The sequence below is a fragment of the Melanotaenia boesemani genome, chromosome 22, assembly GCF_017639745.1.
Source record: "Melanotaenia boesemani isolate fMelBoe1 chromosome 22, fMelBoe1.pri, whole genome shotgun sequence".
In the NCBI taxonomy this organism is placed as follows: domain Eukaryota; kingdom Metazoa; phylum Chordata; class Actinopteri; order Atheriniformes; family Melanotaeniidae; genus Melanotaenia; species Melanotaenia boesemani.
This window is the reverse complement of record NC_055703.1, coordinates 2,662,691-2,683,788: the sequence shown is the minus strand read 5'-3', so window position 1 is coordinate 2,683,788 and position 21,098 is coordinate 2,662,691. Positions and strand designations below refer to the sequence as shown.

The window sequence follows — 21,098 nt, the reverse complement described above, 5'->3', positions numbered from 1 at the left end:
TCCACCAATATTCTTTATTACAAATCAGGGTAAGCATCTTGCTGCTATGACATCACACTATTACATAGCTTATCGGTAACTGACTTATATGCCTCCATCAGCTATGGGTACTGATGGCTGTGGAAACGCATCAGAGATCAGGGTTTACTAAACCAAACTGCCACAAAACCACTCCCTGAGCCTGATACCTTTGGCGAAAAACAGGCTTTAGTTCCCTCTACATTGTCCAAACATCAACATCAAATTAGTGTCGGTTGAGTGATCAGGTCAAGGTATTCAAATCAGTTATTGCTAGTTCACTCTTCCCTGTGCAGGAGAAGGACAGCTAATGGGTATCATCTGCTAGCAAATGGAAGATGACTGATGATCTGGGCAGGGCTGAGTTGGTGAAAGGGCCCCTAACATATGGGTTGTTGTGAGGTTGGTTGGGGCTGTCCCCCCGCGGCGTGGGGTGGCGGGAGGATGGTGGTGGGGGGATGGTGTTTGTTTGTGTGTGTGTGTGTATGTGGGGGGGGGGGGGGGGGGGGGAGAGTGGTGTGTGTGTGTGGGGGGATGGGTGGTGGAGGGATGGTGTGTGTGTGTGGGAGGGTGGGGTGTGTGGAGGTGGATGTGTGGTGTGTGGGAGGGGGGGTGGTGTGGGTGTGGGAGGATGAATGGTGGAGGGATGATGTATGTGGGGGAGGATGGGGTATGTGTGGGAGAATGTATGGTGCAGGGAGGGGGAGTGTGTGGGAGGATGGATGGTGGAAGAATGGTGTGTGTGCAGGAGGATGGATGGTGTATGGGAGGGAGGATGGTGTGTGTGTGGGGGAGTGGTGTATGTTTGGGAGAGTGGGTGATGGAGGGGTGGTGTGTGTGTGTGTGGGAGGATGGGGTACGTGAAGGTGGATGTTTGGTGTAGGAGAGGGAGGACGGTGTATGTGTAGGAGAATGATGTATGTGTGGGAGGATGGGTAGTGGAAGGATGGTGTGTGTGTGTGTGTGTGGGAGGTGTGAAGGTGGAGGATGGTGTATGTGTGGGAGGATGAGTGGTGGAGGGATGATGTGTGTGTGGGAGGATGGGGTAGGTGTGGGAGAGTGTATGGTGGAAGGATGGTGAGTGTGTGGGAGGATGGATGGTGGAAGGATGGCGTGTGTGTGGAAGGATGGATGGTGGAAGGATGGTGTGTGTGTGTGGGAGGACAGAGTATGTAAGGGTTGGATGGTGTATGTGTGGGAGGATGAATGGAGGAGTGGAAGGAGAGTGTGTGTGTTTGTGTGTGTTGGTCTGGGGGGGGGGGCAGGACTGGTTCTCGGGGTGTGCGGCTGGGCGCTGGGGTGTGGGGCTGGCCTCTGGCAGTGGCCGTCTGGGCGGGCCGGGTCCCCCTGGGTGGCGTGCTGGCCCTTGGCCTGTGGGGGTGGGGGGTGTCCCTGCGCTCCTGGGCCCGGGCCCTCTGCCCCGTCTGTCCCGGGCGGCCGGTGCCCGGGGGGGTCGGGGACTGCTGGCCTCGGCCTGCCGGGGCCGGTGCCCTGTGTCCGCGGGGCGGCTCCTGCTGGGGTCTCCTGCTGCTGCCTTCCTGGGCGGGCGAGTGGTCGTCTCTGTGGACCGGTCGGGATCTGTAGCCTACGGGGGGGCTGGTGGCCTGGGTCTCGGGACCGCTGGCCTGACTCTGGCCTCTGTTCAAGTGAGGTGGCATCTGCATGATCACTCTGCATGGTCACTCCTTCCTGAACGTCTCCACACAGTCTTTGCGTCGCCATGTGGCCGAGTTCTCCAGCATATCCACACAGGTTTCTCTGCACGTGTTCTTGAATACAGCAGTTTCACTTATATCTATTATTATATTTTTTTTTCTTTTTTTTTTATTATTTCTGTTCTTATTATTATTATTACTCTTACTCTTATTATTATTACTACTACTATTATTATTATTACTATTATTGTGATTATTATTATTGTTACTATTATCAACTAGTTGTGTAATGACCTACTGGCCAGGATGATCTTAGCTATATATGTTGCAAGTAGTATGGATTACATGGTTTTCTGTATAATGTTTTAAGTCCCCACCCGCACTCCCCACACCCTTTCTGTCCCTCTCTCTCCCCTCCCTCTTCTCTCTACTTTCTTTTCTATCTCTCTCTCTCTCTGTCCCCTCCGGTCGAGTCCAGCATTAAGAGTCTGATTTAATAAAGTTTTTCATGTCATCAAGAGGGACTTTATACATGTAGTATAAATCCCTGCTTGATAGAGTAAAATTGCCCAGCACCAGACAGCAGCCAGACAATCATTCTGTTTGCAACGATGCTGGACAAGACAAGTTAAAAAAAAAAAAAAAAAAAAAAAAAAAAAAGGAAGATGACTGATGATCTGGGCAGGGCTGAGTTGGTGAAAGGGCCCCTAACATATGGGTTGTTGTGAGGTTGGTTGGGGCTCACCCAGCTGAATGTTGAACTTCAGGTTTGTTTAAAGCTGTTAACAGTCACTTGTTGACTCTGCTGTCTTCAGCTGCAAAGCAGCAAGTAGCTAGCTTAATCTGTGTTTGGTTTAACACACAGACAGAACCGTACAGTTAGCTTTAGGCAGTACCGTTGACTTACTTGTCGAGGAGAAAACTGGCAGCTTCAGCATCCCTTTCAAAATCTTTCTCCTTCTTGAGTTCCTCCACCAGGAGAATGCTGGCGTGACGTTAATCCTCTTTTTTTTCTATCGTCTGGTCACGCTGCCTTTTAAGTGTCCTTTTCTTTTTCTTCAAAAAAAAGCACAAGAGCCATTTTCACCATTGCCAATAAAGTTTGCTTTCTTGGTGATGGAGAAAAAGTTCCTGTACTGCTGCTGCATATCCATGGTCCTGGATTTTTGTGAATAACATTTTCACAAATTTTCCAACTTGCCAGGGTGGTAAGCCTTTCTCGTTTATCTTCTTCTCCTGCCTGTCAATCACTGAACGCTGGCTCGCAGGGATTCTGCATTGGTCCTATTTGTCCCTTGCCAGCATCTGTAGTTTCGAGATGGCAGACCATCATGGCACCAGGATCCAGTGGCCTACTTCAGGTAACTACTTCTTCTGTACTGTCTTGTGTACTGTCCTCTTCTATGGTCGTATTAAGGAATTACTTATCCTAAACGTTGCAGTAGGGCTGGACAATAATTATATCAATACATATCGCAATATACTTTTATTCAAAAACGGTAATATGGGTTTTGAACACATTTCCAATATTTCGATATACATACAGTATATGATTACAGCGTTTCACCATCAGTGTCAGGACAGCAGAATCACTGACTGGCTTAAACAGCAGTCAGTGATTCAAGCCGAACAGAAAGAGATGCAACACATTGGCAGCATGTAAGTGATGACGTACACAACAGACAGGAGCAGTTGGCTGTGCTCAGCATGAGGTTTGAAGGCTAGGCTAGGCTAAGCTCCAAAGCTGCTAGTTTTAGCTACAAAACGAGTGCTCATGTCCGTAATGCAAACATGACTGAACAAGCTTCTACAAGCAAAGAGAACGCAGACAAAATAGTTGATAAGAGAGCAAAGAGTAACGGAAGTGGTTTGGCTCAGTGTCGCCAACTTAGCGACTTTGTCCTGTTCGTTTTCAGATGAAGCATCAATTGTTGCTCACTCTTCTTTTCTGTTTATTGTAGCAATTCTTAGTATTTTAATTTTTTAGCCTAGTTGAAGCAGCGTTGTTAAAATCTTTAAGAATAACATAATAAGCCTATGTTGTAGTTTAAAGTTAAAGATATTAATACTGAGAAAGGTAATTTTTTATTTGACTTTTGATGGTGATTTCAAATATCTTTGTTTGAAGGCTAATTTAGTCTTGCTAAATACAAATAAAAGGTGAACATTAATTTATTGTACAGTTTTTATTTCTGAAATGTTATATTGGAGGAGTTTGATAGACTTGGAAATTTTTTAGTTTTACAGCATCTGTTGTGGTGTTTTTGGCAGTTTTTCTGAGGCTTTTATATTGTGTATATTGATAGTAGAATTATATTATATCGACCAAAATAAAGAAATATATCATGATAAAAGTTTTGGCCATATCGTCCAGCTCTACGATGCAGTACTGCGATTTTAAAGTTCAAAGGAATTTAACTTCACACACAGTTGTTTGTCCATTCAGAGAACCTGTAGTAAAAATGGTGCCACAAATATGGCGGATACCATGTATATGTACCCACGGCAAGTAGATATAAAAGGCTCATTCTATAAGAATAAAAACGTTATTATATTAAAATGATTAAACACCAATAGAAAAAAGTTTTAATTACATAAAATTTTTCTGTTACTGACATTTGATTTTGTCACACGCGGCATCCTTCACTACTGCTTGCACCAGTTCATGGTTATTTACCTCCAGAAACAACCTTAATCAGCCATATGTATTAACGTACATATTTTTAAAACCCATGAAAAAAAAATCTTGTTTATCTCCATAATAATAGCCAACAGAGCAAAGAATGGAATTTCAGTGAAATGGAGATTAAGGTTCTTGTTGATGAGGTTGAAGCCAATCAAAATCAGCTGTTTGGTTCACTTAGCTCAAAAGTAACTAACAAAAGAAAAAAACAAAATAATTTTTATGAAAGAAAGTAAAGAATGTCAGTGCTATCGGATCTTTTTCAGGAAAAAAAAAGTCTGATGTCAAAGTCATGTTCATGGCACACAGATGACACATTTCTGCAGTGAGAGGAGGGCAAAGCGCAACGGAGCTGACAGGTTTGGACACATGTATTGCAACCATCATTGCAGCTGTAGCTCCTTCTGCATCAGTGCGTGTGGAAAGAGTGTGACACTGCATGTACCCACAGAACAAGCTGGACCACCCGACTTCCTTAGTGATAGTAAAAGAGCATTTTATTTAGACAGTGCCGTGCACAGACATTTTCAGGGGCGGGTGCTTAGTTTTTTAAAAAAAAGGGAATTTGCAGAGCACATGGAACTGCCACCTATGTTTATTTATTTATTTTTTTAACATTTTTAAACAACACCCAACCACCACACACCCAGGGGGGAAGGAGAATAGCGGGATTAAACCTATCTTTAATTATAGTGTGAAAAAAAACAAAAACATTACAGGCTTTTATGTACTTGAAAATTTATTGAAATGTGTTACTGTACATGAACCTGGTACTGATCTGACACTGCTCTCCCTATCTTCCTCATCTTCCATGCTGGTAGATGGTCTACTGTGGGACAGTAGTGATGCATCTTTGAGTAAGACTGCTTAGTGACAAGAGTCATGCATTACACCACGAAGACTAACACCAGTCTGCAACTGCCATAGTCTGACTTCAATGCCTCACCACTAGCTGTGTTCTGCAGATTCTAATTGGGTATTTATGATGGTCAACATTTCATTATTAGTCTACAATAAATACAAGATATAGGCCGTAAGGTCAACCCTGTTATCGTTTCATCTTGCTCCACAGTCTGGGGAGAACACAATTCTTCCTCGAAAAAAAAGACCGGTACGCCTTTAATTTAACTCAGAAAATTCGGAGCTGATTATCCCGCACAAGTCCCGTGATCACCGCCGTAAATCGGCACTAGCTACTGTTCAGCGTAACATTTCCTTCGAAAGTGGTGGTACGGCTGTCACATGATCGCTCTACACCAATCAGAGACCAGCTTCAGGTAAACAGAAAAGAAAGATGGCTGCCTCCTTGGATTCACTGAGCCGCACCAATAGAGAAGAAAATGTCCCAAAAGTCATCAAAATTCGACAGACAGGAGCTCAAAGTGGATTATATGCATAGTCATGTTCATGAAGAATGATGAGGCAAATAGATTGGAAAGCAAAAGTGTCTTAAACTACATTTGATTACATTCTGTACTTGCTAGTTGTAACTTTGTTTATAAAGCACCTTACTGAACAAAACTGCTCAACAGAAAACAGCAAAGAAGCTAAAAAAAATAGTAAAAAAAAAGAAAAAAAGCTAAACAATACAAAAAAAAAAACAACGAGAGTTTTAAATAAGCAACTAGCAAAGCAAAAGCATACATTTTTTTATTATTAACATATTCATTACAATCCTTTTCCAGACTACTAAAGGAAATCAACAGACATTTAACAAAAGCAGACCAGCGGTTCTGTTCTCTAAAGAAAAGCTCAGGCAAGTTAGTAAGTACAGTGTTTGCCTCGTCATTCTTCATGAACATGTCTATGTTTATAAGCGCTTTAGAAAAGTAAGGAATTATTATTTATTAATGATTATTAAAAGGCCGTGAACAATTAACATGACTCTGGTCTTGGCTGTGACCTTTCTCCTTCATCACCTTCCTCCTCATCCTCCTTGCTGCAGCAGAGGGCTGCTTCCCTGAGCTGCTGGTGTAGCTCCTTTAACTTCTGCTTTCTTCATCTCTCTTTTCTAGGCTACAGGTGATAAAAGCCGAGGCCAACAGTGTTATAGACTGCTTAGAATAACGCTGCTTGGAATAAAGAAAAAAGTGATTTTATAAATTCTTACAATCTGCGACAAAAGAGATGAACAACTGGAGAACGCTGTGTAATGTGGTTTATGAAAAGTCATGAAAACTTCACGGAAGAAAAAGTCAAACATATTCACATTTGTAGTGACCACGTAGCCAAACATCTGGCAAGCTAACACTGATCATGGCTGGTGAAGCTACCGCTGATCATGGCTGGTGAGGCTACCGCTGATCATGGCTGGTGAAGCTACCGCTGTTCATGGCTGGTGAAGCTACCGCTGATCATGGCTGGTGAAGCTACCGCTGATCATGGCTGGTGAAGCTACCGCTGATCATGGCTGGTGAGGCTACCGCTGATCATGGCTGGTGAAGCTACCCCGGCTGGTGAAGCTACCGCTGATCATGGCTGATGAAGCTACCGCTGATCATGGCTGGTGAAGCTACCGCTGATCATGGCTGGTGAAGCTGCCGCTGATCATGGCCGGTGAGGCTACCACTGATCATGGCTGGTGAGGCTACCGCTGATCATGGCTGGTGAAGCTACCACGGCTGGTGAAGCTACCACTGGTCATGGCTGGTGAAGCTACCGCTGTTCATGGCTGGTGAAGCTACCGCTGATCCTGGCTGGTGAAGCTACCGCTGTTCATGGCTGGTGAAGCTACCGCTGATCATGGCTGGTGAAGCTACCGCTGATCATGGCTGGTGAAGCTGCCGCTGATCATGGCTGGTGAGGCTACCACTGATCATGGCTGGTGAGGCTACCGCTGATCATGGCTGGTGAAGCTACCATGGCTGGTGAAGCTACCACTGGTCATGGCTGGTGAAGCTACCGCTGTTCATGGCTGGTGAAGCTACTGCTGATCATGGCTGGTGAAGCTACCGCTGTTCATAGCTGGTGAAGCTACCACTGGTCATGGCTGGTGAAGCTACCGCTGATCATGGCTGGTGAAGCTACCGCTGATCATGGCTGGTGAAGCTACCGCTGTTCATAGCTGGTGAAGCTACCGCTGATCATGGCTGGTAAAGCTACCGTTGATCATGGCTGGTGAAGCTACCGCTGTTCATGGCTGGTGAAGCTACCACTGGTCATGGCTGGTGAAGCTACCGTTGATCATGGCTGGTGAAGCTACCGCTGTTCATGGCTGGTGAAGCTACCGCTGATCATGGCTGGTAAAGCTACCGCTGTTCATGGCTGGTGAAGCTACTGCTGATCCTGGCTGGTGAAGCTACCGCTGTTCATGGCTGGTGAAGCTACCGCTGATCATGGCTGGTGAAGCTACCGTTGATCATGGCTGGTGAAGCTACCGCTGATCATGGCTGGTAAAGCTACCGCTGTTCATGGCTGGTGAAGCTACTGCTGATCCTGGCTGGTGAAGCTACCGCTGTTCATGGCTGGTGAAGCTACCGTTGATCATGGCTGGTGAGGCTACCGCTGTTCATGGCTGGTGAAGCTACCACTGGTCATGGCTGGTGAAGCTACCGCTGATCATGGCTGGTGAAGCTACCGTTGATCATGGCTGGTGAAGCTACCGCTGTTCATGGCTGGTGAAGCTACCGCTGATCATGGCTGGTGAAGCTACCGCTGATCATGGCTGGTGAAGCTACCGCTGTTCATGGCTGGTGAAGCTACCGCTGATCATGGCTGGTGAAGCTACCGCTGATCATGGCTGGTGAAGCTCATTGAGCGGCAAATTCAGACTCAGCCGTTCAGGCTGTAATGAGACAGATAGGCTACTTTACAACAGGGATGAACAGTTTTATATGAGGCTGAGTTTAGGAGCAAAAGGTGCCTCGAATTAGTTCAGCGTTACCTGAGTACTGGTGGGTGGAGCAGTGGGAGGTAACTTCAAAGGACAGTCCAGCTGCACATGCTTACAATGTGCCTCGCTGGCGCCCGCTTTGCCTGATACAGGCATATGCGCGTGTGCATGTGTATGTAAGGGGTGTGTGATCGCGTGAACATAGTGGCCACATACAGTATATAAAAAATAATTCTGATAAAACGGCTCTTTTTCAGCCCCGACGGCAAAGGCAAGTGCTTCAGCACCACTGAGGCCCTATCTGTGCACGCTAGTATATTTAGATGTGGAAGAAAATCATTTGAAATAATTATTCATGCAGTTATAATATTTATGTAACAAAAACAACAGACTAATTGTCCATCTATCTATTACTACATATCTGAGGTCAGATCGCAGGAGCAGCAGCTCAAGCAGAGAAGCCCAGACTTCCCTTTCTCTGGCCTGTTCTTCCAGCTAATCTGAGGTGATCCTGAGGCGTTCTCAGGTCAGTCATGAGACGTACTCTCTTCAGCATGCCCTCAGTCTTCCCCAAGGCCTCCTCCCAGTGAGACGTACCTAGAACACATCACCAGGGAGGGGTCCAGTAGGCTTCATATTCTTGCTGCTCTTCTTGTGGTGCGGCAGCAGCTCTATTCTGAGCCCAGACATTCTGCAGAGGAAACTTGTTTCAGCTGCTTGTATTTGTTTCTTTTGGTGACTGCCCACAGCTCATGACCACACAAATGTCCTATTTTGGCTCAGCTCCTTTTTCACCATAACGGGCCAATGCAGGGCCAACAGCACCAACTGGCCTGCTGATCTTCCAACACCCAATCCAATCCAACACCCATCTACAAGACTCCAAGATACCTGAAGATATCTACTTGGAGCAGGATCTCATTCCTGACCCAGAGAGGACACTGGGAGTGAGAACATCCCAGTTACCAGTTGAATGTGAATATCAACATGAAGATAAATTTTCTTTCTCTACATTTTGCTCATGTGTGGCAAAATACAACAAAGACGAACGGGGACTGTTAAACAGCTGGAATCCCATATCAGGGATTCTATAGGACACGAGAGATCTCAGTAGAAAACTACAACTTTAAGTTGAACCTAAATTAAATCTTCAAGACAAGCTGCTGGAAGTTATTTTATGAATATACATTTGAAAAATAAATCATGCAGTTCGGAGCTACATATTAATGTGAAAATGGATTGCAGAGATGTCTTTTATCTCAGAAGCAGGGAGGAAAAGAGCAAAGAAGGGCTTTCAGAAATGTTGGCGAAAGAGAAGAAGAGTAAAGGGAAAAGAAAATTAGACAGAACCTTTTCTACCCCTTTCCCCTTCGACTTCTTTGATACGTTCTTTATTGCATAATGATATGCAAATATAGCAAAATATTAAACTGGTACTGAGTGGGAAAATCCAGTCTAAAGCACCATAATAAGACAGATTAAAATACATTTCAAGTTATTTTTTTTATTTGCTCCTTAAGAAATCCTTTCACAACCATTTCATCCTCTACCATCCTCAGTCCTAAACTTTTTGTTCAGCCTGGTTAGTCTTGCTTCCTCTCTTACAGTTTTTTTTCCCCACCTTGCCTCTCCTCATCCCCAAGGATATATAGAAGTCAATACTCCAGAGATGCTCTACAGTGCAGAGCTCTTAAGTCAAAGTCACCTTCAGACAAACTGCTGGTGTTGTGCAGTTGTGTGATGCATTATTAAAACCCAGCCGTGTTAGTAAAAGCCCATAAAACTCAAGGGAGAAGGATTTAGAAGGCTGGAATTCATCCTAAAACAATTTTACTAGGGGCAGCTTTCCCAAGCAGGGCAACTCTAATGTGCATTCTTTGTCACAACTTCTCTTGATTACTGCTGTGGCAGTTTTAAAGAGTGATGAGGCAGAACATATTAGCACGTCGTCTCAGCATCTTTTTTCTCGTTTTACGAGATGACATTGGGGTAAAAGAAAGTACTTGGCAGCAGGGTTTATTGGGCCAAGGCTCAAAGAGACCTGATTAGTGGAACTTCATCCCATATCAAACCTAAACCTTACATATAGATCTAGTCACACATTTGCATCTATAAATGTAATAATGCAGATCAGCAAGAAACACAGTCTGTAGTCAACATTCACTGCACATCTGAATTATTCACCAGAGAGCCGAGGAGTGTTGGGAACGTGTGTAATCCAGTGTATTAACTTGTGAATTATACTGAATGTTCTGAAATGATTATTTTTTCCTCTTTGAATAGCACACTGAATTTTCGGTCTTACACCTAAATCCCTGCAGTAGCAGGTAATGCTGCCTTGATTATGTTGAAACTTTTAAAAAGCAGCTGAAGACCCTTTTAATTGTGCAGGCTTTTGAATGGATACAGACTTGGTCTTGTGTTTTTATTTATTTATTTTTGGTTAATGTTGTATTTTATATTTGTTCTAATCTCCTCTCTGTCTAATCTCTTATCTCCTCTGTTCATATGTGACTGCTTTAATTAACTGCTTTCTTTATTTTATTTGACTATTGTAAAGCAGTCTGTGGCTTTTAACCTGTGAAAAGTATTATACTGTATAAATAAATAAACTTTACTTACTAAAACAGTTTCACACTTTAATCTCATGTATATCTTATTTGATACCTACTGTTTCTGAGACCTATTGCATCACTTGATGGTAAATTTTTTTTTCTTGTACACAGTCTGATACTTGTCTTGCCCCCTGGTGGATGCCTTAAGCACTACATTAATTCTGACATATATCAAAATCAATAATACTTTAATGGAAATTACTTTTTGTTGAATTATTTATGTCACATTTTGATTAAGGGCTGACAAGACGTTTTATTAATTTTCTGCCCATTATTTCTGGGGTCAGTGATTAAAGGGTTAAGTCCTATCAGGGATGAAGTTGAGGTATTCTGTAAGGTATGAATAACAACCCAGATTTGGCTTTTTGTGAAGCAAATTGAAATAAAATTCTATCCACCAAGAAATCAAGTGCCATGCACACACTGTCAGTATTGACTGAATGTTCTGTACTCCATACTTCTATTCTTCCATACTCTATTTGAGTCCAATTACTGTATGTCAGATGCATCAGACAAAGCAGGTAAAGCTGCTACTTCTTGCTCTCATTTGCTCCTGCCATAGTTTTGTTACATTTCCTTTTATGCACATTTGGATTTTGGTTATTATTACATACACTTTTTAATTCATCACCTTAGAATGTAAAAAAAAAATGTAGAAATTATTCCAGCAACATACACTAAACCAGGATCAAAGCGCTTGCTAGGGAAAACACTTCAAGGGAAAACTGGAAAAATGTTCAGAAATACTCCAACAGGCTACCATCACAGCAAAATATGCAGGATTCACATGCATACAAAACTAATAAGTTTTATTAATTAAATAATTAATAAACTAATGTAGGTGTTTTTTTTATAAATATTTCACCAACATAAAAAAATAAAATGAAACACAAAATAAAATAAAATAAAAAGAAACACATAAAGACAGTAGAATAAATATTACCGCATGGAGTGGATTTCCCTGATCAATCGGCACCTTGAAGTCAGCCTGGAGCTCATCAAAAGCTGTTATCTGTTAAAGAGAGGAGGAAAAAAGTGATGACTTAAACATGATGGTGGGACAAAATGAAGAAAATATCTCACTCGGAAAATACATATACTTTGGTAGAACCCTTTATTAGCTCCACCTGTTCCGTTGTTTCGTAACACAAATATCTAATCAGCCAATCACGTGGCAGTACATTTAGTCATCAGAATAAGAAGGAAAGGGGATTTAAGTGACTTTGAACATTGCATGGTTGTTGGTGGGTTGGAGTATTGGGGAAGTGGTAGTCTATTGGTTAGAGAGGTGGGCTTGGGTCTGGAGAACCTGGGTCTGAGTCCCCGGAGTGCCAACAAAAGTGAACCACTGTGGGCCCTTGAGCAAGGCCCTTAACCTTCCACAACTGTTCCCCAGGCACCTAAACATGGGAGCCCACTGCTCTCTAGTACATCCAGAGATGGGTTAAATGCAGAGCTGAATTTCCTAATTTGGATTAATAGTGTTTCTGAAGAAGAGAAAATATCCGGTGAGCAGCTCTGGTTGATGTCAGAGGTCAGAGGAGAATGGACAGACTGGTTGGAGATGATAGAAAGACAACAGGAAGTCCAATCAGCACTGGTTCCAACCAAAGTCTGCAGAACAGCATCTCTGAACACACAACACGTCCAGCCTTGAAGCAGATGGGCTACAGCAGCAGAAGACCACACATGTGGAATCAAGTGCAACAGGGGTTGAATTTTTTTCTTATAATTTTACTGCAGCATGCTTTATACCAGGGTCATTTGATAAACAAACCAGTCTAGCTATGAAGGTTAGGGCAGGTTATTGCCTTTAGCAGGGATATTACATGTAACTGGAGCTTTTTTATTTTTAAATAACCTTACTCAGAGGCACATTTTGGGGGTCACCTTTTCAACTTCTTTTTTTTTTTAAAAAAAAAAGAAGCTACAATTAAAATGTTGAATAATATCTGCCTATGAGGCACAGCATCTGCATGTGCAACAGACTTAGAAATAAGATCCTCTTGCTTTGGTCTTGTTAGATCCATCGTCCCACCCACTGCTGCATTATGCTCACAGCTTAGTGATAGCAATGTCAAGTAATGAGAAACTGAGCAACAGATCCACTGAAGTTGCATGTGCTGCAGCAGAGGCAATTATACTGTAAAAGCAGATGTCATTGCTTGACTAACCGTGCCTTAGGAGGGGTTGCTTGTGTGTGTGTGAGAAAACAGCAGAGATACTGCTGAAAAAGTGTGAAACTCAGTATTTCTGCAATGGAGATAACTCTATATTTCCAATATGGGTGCACTATGGGAGAGCTGTAAGATGCAAGCACATCACAATTATTTCACCATGCTTGTGTATGCATGTGTGTGTGTGTACATGTGCACACAGATAAAGTGAAACTGGATTACTGGTTGTGTGGTACAATAAAGTTATCCGTGCACTGTTTGTTATAAGCATGAAAAAAAGGAAACAGTGACATGTTTTGTATGTGAATGTGTTTGCGGAGGGAACTGACATCAGGGAACTGACTGAGAGTTATTTCCCTGGGCTCGCCCCCACAATGAAAGGCAACTCTTTACATGTTATTTCCCAGTGGATCCTAATAGTGATCCTGGCTCATTGCCTTGCTCTGTTACAGAGTGTTAGCTTCCCCCAGGCTGCTCCTCGCGGACGACAGACACGCACACGCACACACACACACACACACACACACACACACACACATGTATGATGTGTTTATAACTCCAAATACACAGGGTATATATTTGTGCACAGGGACAGACATTCCCACAGGGACACATAAAACAGTAAAATAAACTGGCCTATATGTTCTAATCTATAGCACATGAGCTGGACACCATATACTAAATGTAATGAGCGAATGCAATGACAGCGCTGAGCCTCGGTCACGAACAGCTATTATGGACAAATATTTTCATATCCAGGATTAATTTTAAGGTAATCTTTACAAACTTAACAATGAATTTTTTTTTGCTTGTTTGTTTACTTTCGATTTATTTTTTTAACCTTCTGATGCTTGAATAAAAAAATAAAAAAAACAAAAACAATAAAAAAAAAAAAACAGACACTTTTTTCTCCTGCAGTATTTTACTTCTACAGACATGCACAGTGATGCTTTTCTTTATTTTTAATCTTCTTTGACTTTTTAAATATTAAATTCTATTCTGTATAAATATAGTTTTCTTCTTTATCTTTACATTTTTTGTAAAAATTCTATTGCTTTTCCAACAAGGGTTGCATGTTTGGTTATAGATGCTGTCTGAGTGTTAAAGGCTTTAATGATGATAGCGTTGCTGGACAGCGTTAGCTAACACTCCACATTCTGGGCTCTCGGCTCAGCCTCATGACCTCTGTTTACAAACTGGTACTTAATTAATTTAATTTTTCCCTTTTGGGGGGCTTTGTTTTATATTATAATATTAATATTTCTACATGGTTAAGAATTACTGGTATAAATCCCTGTGTGAGAGTTTGTTCTTCCTTTTTAAAAAGAGCTGCTTCATCTTCTTAAAAGGATGAGCTGTCCACGGTCAAGTAGCATTTTCAAATTTAGACCTTTACATCAGCAAGTACAGTGTTTGTTTTTGGTTTTTTTTGTATGTTTTGCTTTAATTTGCAACAAGGCTAAGGAATATAACTAGGAAGACATCTTTTTTAATACATTTGCACAATATATTCTCTAAAACAAAACCTCAGCCGTGTGGTCTTGGGTTGCAAGAGTTGCCCATGAGCTTCATAACAGAGGACCAAACCTCAGATCTGTGACACATCTGTGGGTTCTGCTTTTCCACATGCAGCGCGTTTTTAATGAGGATAAATTTAACAGACAGCTTTGAAGTCAAGGTTGGCAGAAACAATTAACAAACTGGCACACAGCTCCTTTCTTAGCATGTCCAATCCTGTATAAACAGTGTGTATTTCCAACTTACAAAAAAAAAAAAGAAAAAAAGATGATGCTTAATTTGTCGTCCCTTTAAATATTGATATAAATTTGTGGATTAATTTGCTAATTTTCAAAATTTTGCAACTATTTCTGACATTTTGAGTCAAGTGAAGCGAAATCAAAACACTAATCTTTACACTGATGCTGGAGTGAATTCATTCAAGTTGCTTGTCTTACAGAATTCAGTGAAGCATGATGCAAAGTTGAAAAATTCAAAATGGCTGTCAGTGTCAAAAACTGTTCAGATGCCTTGTAAACGAATCCATATGAAAGGCTGAATGGACTGAAAGCGTGTGCTTTTCTTCCTCTGCAGCTGTAGATTTTATGTATAAATGAACTTAGTAAACATCAAACGTTCCTCTCTCCTCTTTTTGCTCAGAGCTAGCCAGAGTCAAATGTTCTACACTTACAGTACACTTGCTGAGAAGGTTTCTTCCAGTCGGCACCTTTAGGCAGTTCAGTTAAATGTGCTTTGTGTGCAGTGTTGCCTCGTTCGCTTTCATCCATGTCTGTAACTATGGCTCGACTTGTCACCAAGGTAAAATTGTTGCCTCTACTATGTGCTGATGATTACTTCAACAAATTGTATTTTTTTAATATTAGTGTCACATCCATGTAATCTAAAATCAGTTCCAATGTTGGGAAGGCTCACAATGATTAAAGAATAAAAAGTAATTAATCTTCCTTCTAAGTCCTGTAAGAAAACCTCCTGAAAGCAGATCAGAAATAATCAGAGAAGTGGGGTAAGGTTTATGTACCATTGCTGAATCTGGCATCAGTGGAAATAAAGCTGATGTATGATGAAAGTATATTAAAGACATTTTGGGGAAAGAAAAGCAGAAATAAATCATGTTGATTTTTGTAGATTCAGCATTAATGGTCTTTGTAATAAACATTTACAATAATTTTATTTATTTATTTAGTTATTTAGTTAGTTAGAAATAACTTGCTATGTAAAGTATCTGTAAAAAATTAGCACAACCATCGGTAATAAATCAGAGTTTAGTGGATAATTTATTTCTTGTAACAATGCTTCTATGCAACATTTATAGGGAAAATGCATGAACAGGAGAGGTGAGCATTTCGGTTGCATGAAAAACCTGCCAAATCTTTGCAGTTTAGGGATTTTTATAGGTTTGGAAGATTGAAGGCTGAAGAAACAAGATTTATTAGAAGTTTACCCTTTAGACACTTATAAAATATAAAAAAATATTTTGATAAGTCAAGTATTTAAATGGCTGTGGCTTGAAAGTGGTTAGAGATAAAGGAGTACTGTTTGAGAGAAAAATCTTAAATATGAGCCAAAGTGTATGATGGGAGTAAATTTACTCATCTAATTTGCATAGTGGTATCACGGCGCAGCAGCCCTTTTAGATAACGTAACTTGCAACATGAATACTAAATAATGTTTTTTTATAGACTAGTAGGGTGTAAACTAACAGGTAAATTGCGGTAGTTTAGTAGCTTGGTATGGTGGTATCCGAGAGTGTGGTATCTTGTATTGTAAGGCACAGCACACAATCCAACTCCACACTCACTCCACCAGCACCCAACTGTGTCTGACAGCAACCTTTTGGACAGGTGGAGTCTGAACACGCTTCACAATCTGGAGGATCATTAGCACTACGAAGCCAGTGTTGTTTAGTGAGCCCTGTGGCACATTTCCCCTTTACAATGAAGACCTTTCTCTTTTTCTGCCCTCCTTCTTAGAGTGGCCCTCAAGCAAACTAGTTATTATATCCTGAGAGAAGGCCTTCAGTAGTAAATGTGCACCAGGACTGCACCCGTTGTAAATTATATGGGCATTGACCACACTGATGCTAAGAACCACAATGAAATTGTGTTTGTACCATTTCCTTGATATGTGTGGAAAAAGGTTTGTTTTTGTTTACTGATCGGCTGTATCTACTCCACCCCTAAAGGTGTTGTAAATGTCAACGCACACTGGTTTCTTTATGTCAACATACACACTTTCCACTGGATAAATATATTTCTGAACATGTGTTGACATAATTAGATCTCAGCATAGTAAGACACTTTGTGGCATAACGTGCACAAGCCAGCAGTTTATTGTTTTGCATGAACGCTGGGTCATCTCAGAGGCAGCTGGGCTGGTTTCCGACCCTTTGGCATCCCTTTCCTGCTGCAGTTCACAGTCTTGAACATCCAATTTCCAATAGCTGCTAATTCATTGTCTATAGCTGGTGATGTATAGCAGCTATCCATGTACTCCTCATGTCCTTTCCCTTTACAACGACCGTCAGCTGACGAACAATAAGATGATCTGTGTCCAAATTATAAGCCCCATTCTCAGTGTGTCCCTTGAGGACTGACCACTGCCACTCTGAGCTGCTTTCACTCAAGACAAATGCTTTGTAGCTGTATTTGCCAGGTTTTTGGGGTTGTACAGTTTCAAGCTTGACCTTCCTTCGAATGCAATAGTGATTTTATCCAGGCCGAGTTCCTTTTTGGGACCATAGACAGCTTAAAAAGAGGAATGATCAAATCATTTAAAAGGGAAATCCACAGGCTTTCTAATACTAAAAGATGTATTACCAAGAAGCATTTTTACGACAAAAAATAGTCCAACAAACGCTAATTTACTTGCTTTTCTTTTTACTTTTTTTTTTTTGACTAACTTTATCATGCTAATATTTCCTGCATATAAAGGATTTATCAGGTCATGGTAGCTTCATCATAAATTTTGCACTTAGTATGTTGTCAAGAATATTCAGAGTATTCTGAATGTAGTATTTCTGGTTATGTGTTTAAGTGTGTGAATGTGCTTTTACACAAACGATGTCTAAATTTAACTGTGCCTCTTGTTTCACAGCAGTAGTTGAATTTTAATGTTGGTATAATATTTTCTGCTTGCTCATATTACCAGGTCTGTATTGCACAAAAAGATTCAGAATTAGTGAGTTAACTCAAGGTTTAACATTTCACAACAATCGTCCCCTTTGTGCTGGAGCACATTGATATGGTAATTTTCTCTGCTCACCCTATTTGTTCTGAAGCAGGTTATGTTCTTTGTTTGCAAAGGGAAAAGATAACATGAGGCACAGTGTAGCAATAAAAACACACTTATTATTGAGGTTAGTGATGATCTTGCCGTACAGGTCCCAATTCATTGCATATGCAGTAGTTAAGCCTTTCTCTAGTACAGAAATCATCCCGAGGTCTTCTGGCTTCCACCATGCTCTTCTTCTGTGGAGTGTGTGCAGACATCACACACCTTTCACTGTAAACTTTCAAAAAGAAAATGCAGCATCTGCTGCACCTTTTTCCAGTTAAAAGCAGCTTTGTTTATAAAAATGGCTACCCCTCATAAACACAGTCATGCACAATACTAAGAATTATTAAATACATTACTACCTCTAGGTGAAGTATCAGTATTAATGCTTTTTGGGAGCAATCTTATGGTCCAAACCAATGTCAAGAACCCATGAAAAAGAAACACCCTCCTGCTGTGTCTCTAAACATCACAGGATGAAAGCATAAAAGATATATAGTTGTTAAGGCTTAATTTATTTACAGTAATATGAAAACAAAATGAGGGCTGTACGGTGGTGTGGTGGTTGGAGTCACTGCCTCACACCAGCAGCGCCAACCACCACAGCACCGTACAGCCTTAAATTCTCATTTATGCCAAACTTTTCCTGCTCAGTGCCCCTGCCTGGCCCCCATCTAAACTTTTCTAGACCCGCCCCTGCATATCTGAAGAACAAATCCTTTCTGCCATTTGTCAACTACTTTATTAGCGAGGAAAGCTCCCCTGATTTGTATCTCAGAACTGTGTCTCACTGCATTCATGACCCCTAAATGATCAGAACTGTCTCTCCAACATCTGCACAGCACCAATGATTTAGTGAAGACGTCCCCCTTGTTTCTGTGACAGTGATGTGGATCTGATTGACATGAGACTAATAAATGTTGCTTACTTCAGCTAGCACTAAAAAACAAACAAACGAAAAAAAAACAAGAACAATTCTTTTGGGTAAATATGTGCCAGTGTGAACCATGAATTGCTAGTTTCCTCCTTAGCTAAATGACAAACAAATGCAACAAGAGAGATGGTGCAAGTGCCAGAAAAGCCAATCAGCTGATCACCAACAGCTGTCATGAATCACAACAGGAGAGGGAGGGCGAGGAGGAGGATGCCGTGCTGACGACCTGAGGAGTGATGTTTGTGCAAACTACATGATTTTTTTTACTCTTTTTTTTTAAGCAGGAAACGTTTGGGTGTTGAACCCAAAACTATATATATATATATATATATATATAATACTATATAATACTGTCCTGGGGAAAACAAAGCACATTCTAGACCTGAAAGCACTATATACTATGTACCCATCCTTGAGCGCTTGATACGCTGCCAGCGATAGGATACTGTAACGATACGGTGAAGCCCCCTGCCAATTCGACACGGTATAATTCACCCCGCTTGACGATGTGATTCATTAATGGTTTGACATTGATAAATTAGTTGACTTCAAACAATGTGATTCGGTTCGATAAGATTCATGATGCGATTCAAAACTTTTCAACACAATACAAAGAATTTGCAAGGCCTGGTTTCTAAATAACATCACAATTATTTTGTCTCTCTCTCTGTGAAGACAGAGGATTGAATCATTCCTCATGAACTAACATTTCTTTCATTACATTTGTTTCTTACCTCATTCTCATTCTCTGCTTACACAATACATTTATCCTCTTATTTAAAGGGGAAACTAGAAGCACAGCCCTCCACCAAACCATTGCCTTTCTTTTCTTTTTTTGATGATGATTTATTGTCAGCATTATTTCTTTAAGCTAGAAACTCTAATGTAAAAATGATCTTTATCTCTGCATGGTAAAGCATCTTTTTAAAAAATTCCTGGATCCAGGCTGTGAGCTGGACCACAAACGTCTAAGCGTTTGTTCCTTATTCCATTTCTGACATTTCCTGAAAATTTAACCAAAATCCGTCCATAACTTTTTGAGTTATGTTGCTGACAGACAGACAAGCCAACGCCACCAAAACATGACCTCTGCCATGGCGGCGGTAATATAACATTCACATTTGTAAGGCCTTTTTACTAATAGCATCTCTGTCTGTAATTTACAATGTTTTACAAACCATTTAGAAAACTTACAGATGCTTAATGTCTCCTTTTCACCTGTGTTCTTACCTTCCTCCATGTTTGCTATTTACTAACTGCAGCTACGCCACATGGCTCCCATCTGTCTTAATAACAAAATGTCAAAAGAAAGTGATGATGCGTTCATGGCACCTCAAAAATGAAGAGATAAACTATGAAATAATCTATTGAACCATGGGTTTTACTGATGTAGACACAGTAAGAAAAATACAGCGGTGTCCGAGGTACACTGAAGCTACCGGTGCAGCCGCATTGCAAATGTCGTTCTTGGACCACCGATTCAAATCGGTGAATCTCTGCATTCTGCCTATATACTTTATATTGTATGTTTATTTTATAGGGCTGGGTTTAAAAAATAGATTTTTCGATTTAAATCGATTCCAATAAATAAATCCAATGTCGATTTATAAGGCTCCTTTTGTTAATCTAATTTTTTATTTCTGTATTTATTTGAATAAATTGTTTTATTTTATTTATTTGGAATCATGGAATTTATGTAATTTTGCAGGACCTGACCAGAGGGGCCAGAAAACTCTCAGCATTTATAAACACAACTGGTTTCCTGTGTTTCCTCCATCGAAAATAAGCTTCTCTTGCTGAGATGCCGTCACATTCAGATGTTTTCATTAACCAGTGAGGATTACATTCACCTATAAAGTATTTTACACTGTATTGCTGCTCACATTAGCAGCTAACGCTAAGACCGCGGGCACTCATATTAGAAGCTAATGCTAACGGGCACTGCCATGTTCCACAACAGGAAGTGATGTCACCATGCACATATGTACTTTGAAATAAATCCTACATGATCATTTAAAGTCACATTTCCTCAAGAACAGGTTTACATTTCGGGCTTATATCAAACAGTCAGATGCTTTTCATCTCATTTACATGAAGGCATGTCATAGCAGCACCTGCTCTCTGTGTCCACGGCAGTGAGCACACACACATAAGACGTGCGCACACACACAGGTTTCCGTCAAAGGACATAGTGCGTGTGTCAGAAAACACGTCAACCAGCTGAAAATCAGACAAAAATTTGACAGTTTTCTAAATTCTTTCAGGCAGGTGAAGATGGAAGCTTCTTGTTCCAATGCAGCATGTAATGTACTTCTAAATAATCTCTACCATGTTCTACATCATAATTCATATATCATCTCACCAGCCGTCTCCATGGTGATAATTTCTGTCAT

At 41.1% G+C, this 21,098-nt stretch overlaps 1 protein-coding gene across 3 annotated transcripts in view; it reads right to left on the bottom strand.

Moving 5' to 3' along the window:
* The window catches only part of cnih3 (cornichon family AMPA receptor auxiliary protein 3), a 116,778-nt gene that overhangs the window by 80,153 nt on the left and 15,527 nt on the right, over nt 1-21,098 (bottom strand). For all 3 annotated transcript variants that reach the window (XM_041975882.1, XM_041975883.1, XM_041975885.1), the window contains exon 2: nt 11,747-11,815. In XM_041975882.1, the coding sequence (XP_041831816.1) occupies nt 11,747-11,815 (69 nt within the window). The remainder of the gene's footprint in view (nt 1-11,746; nt 11,816-21,098) is intronic.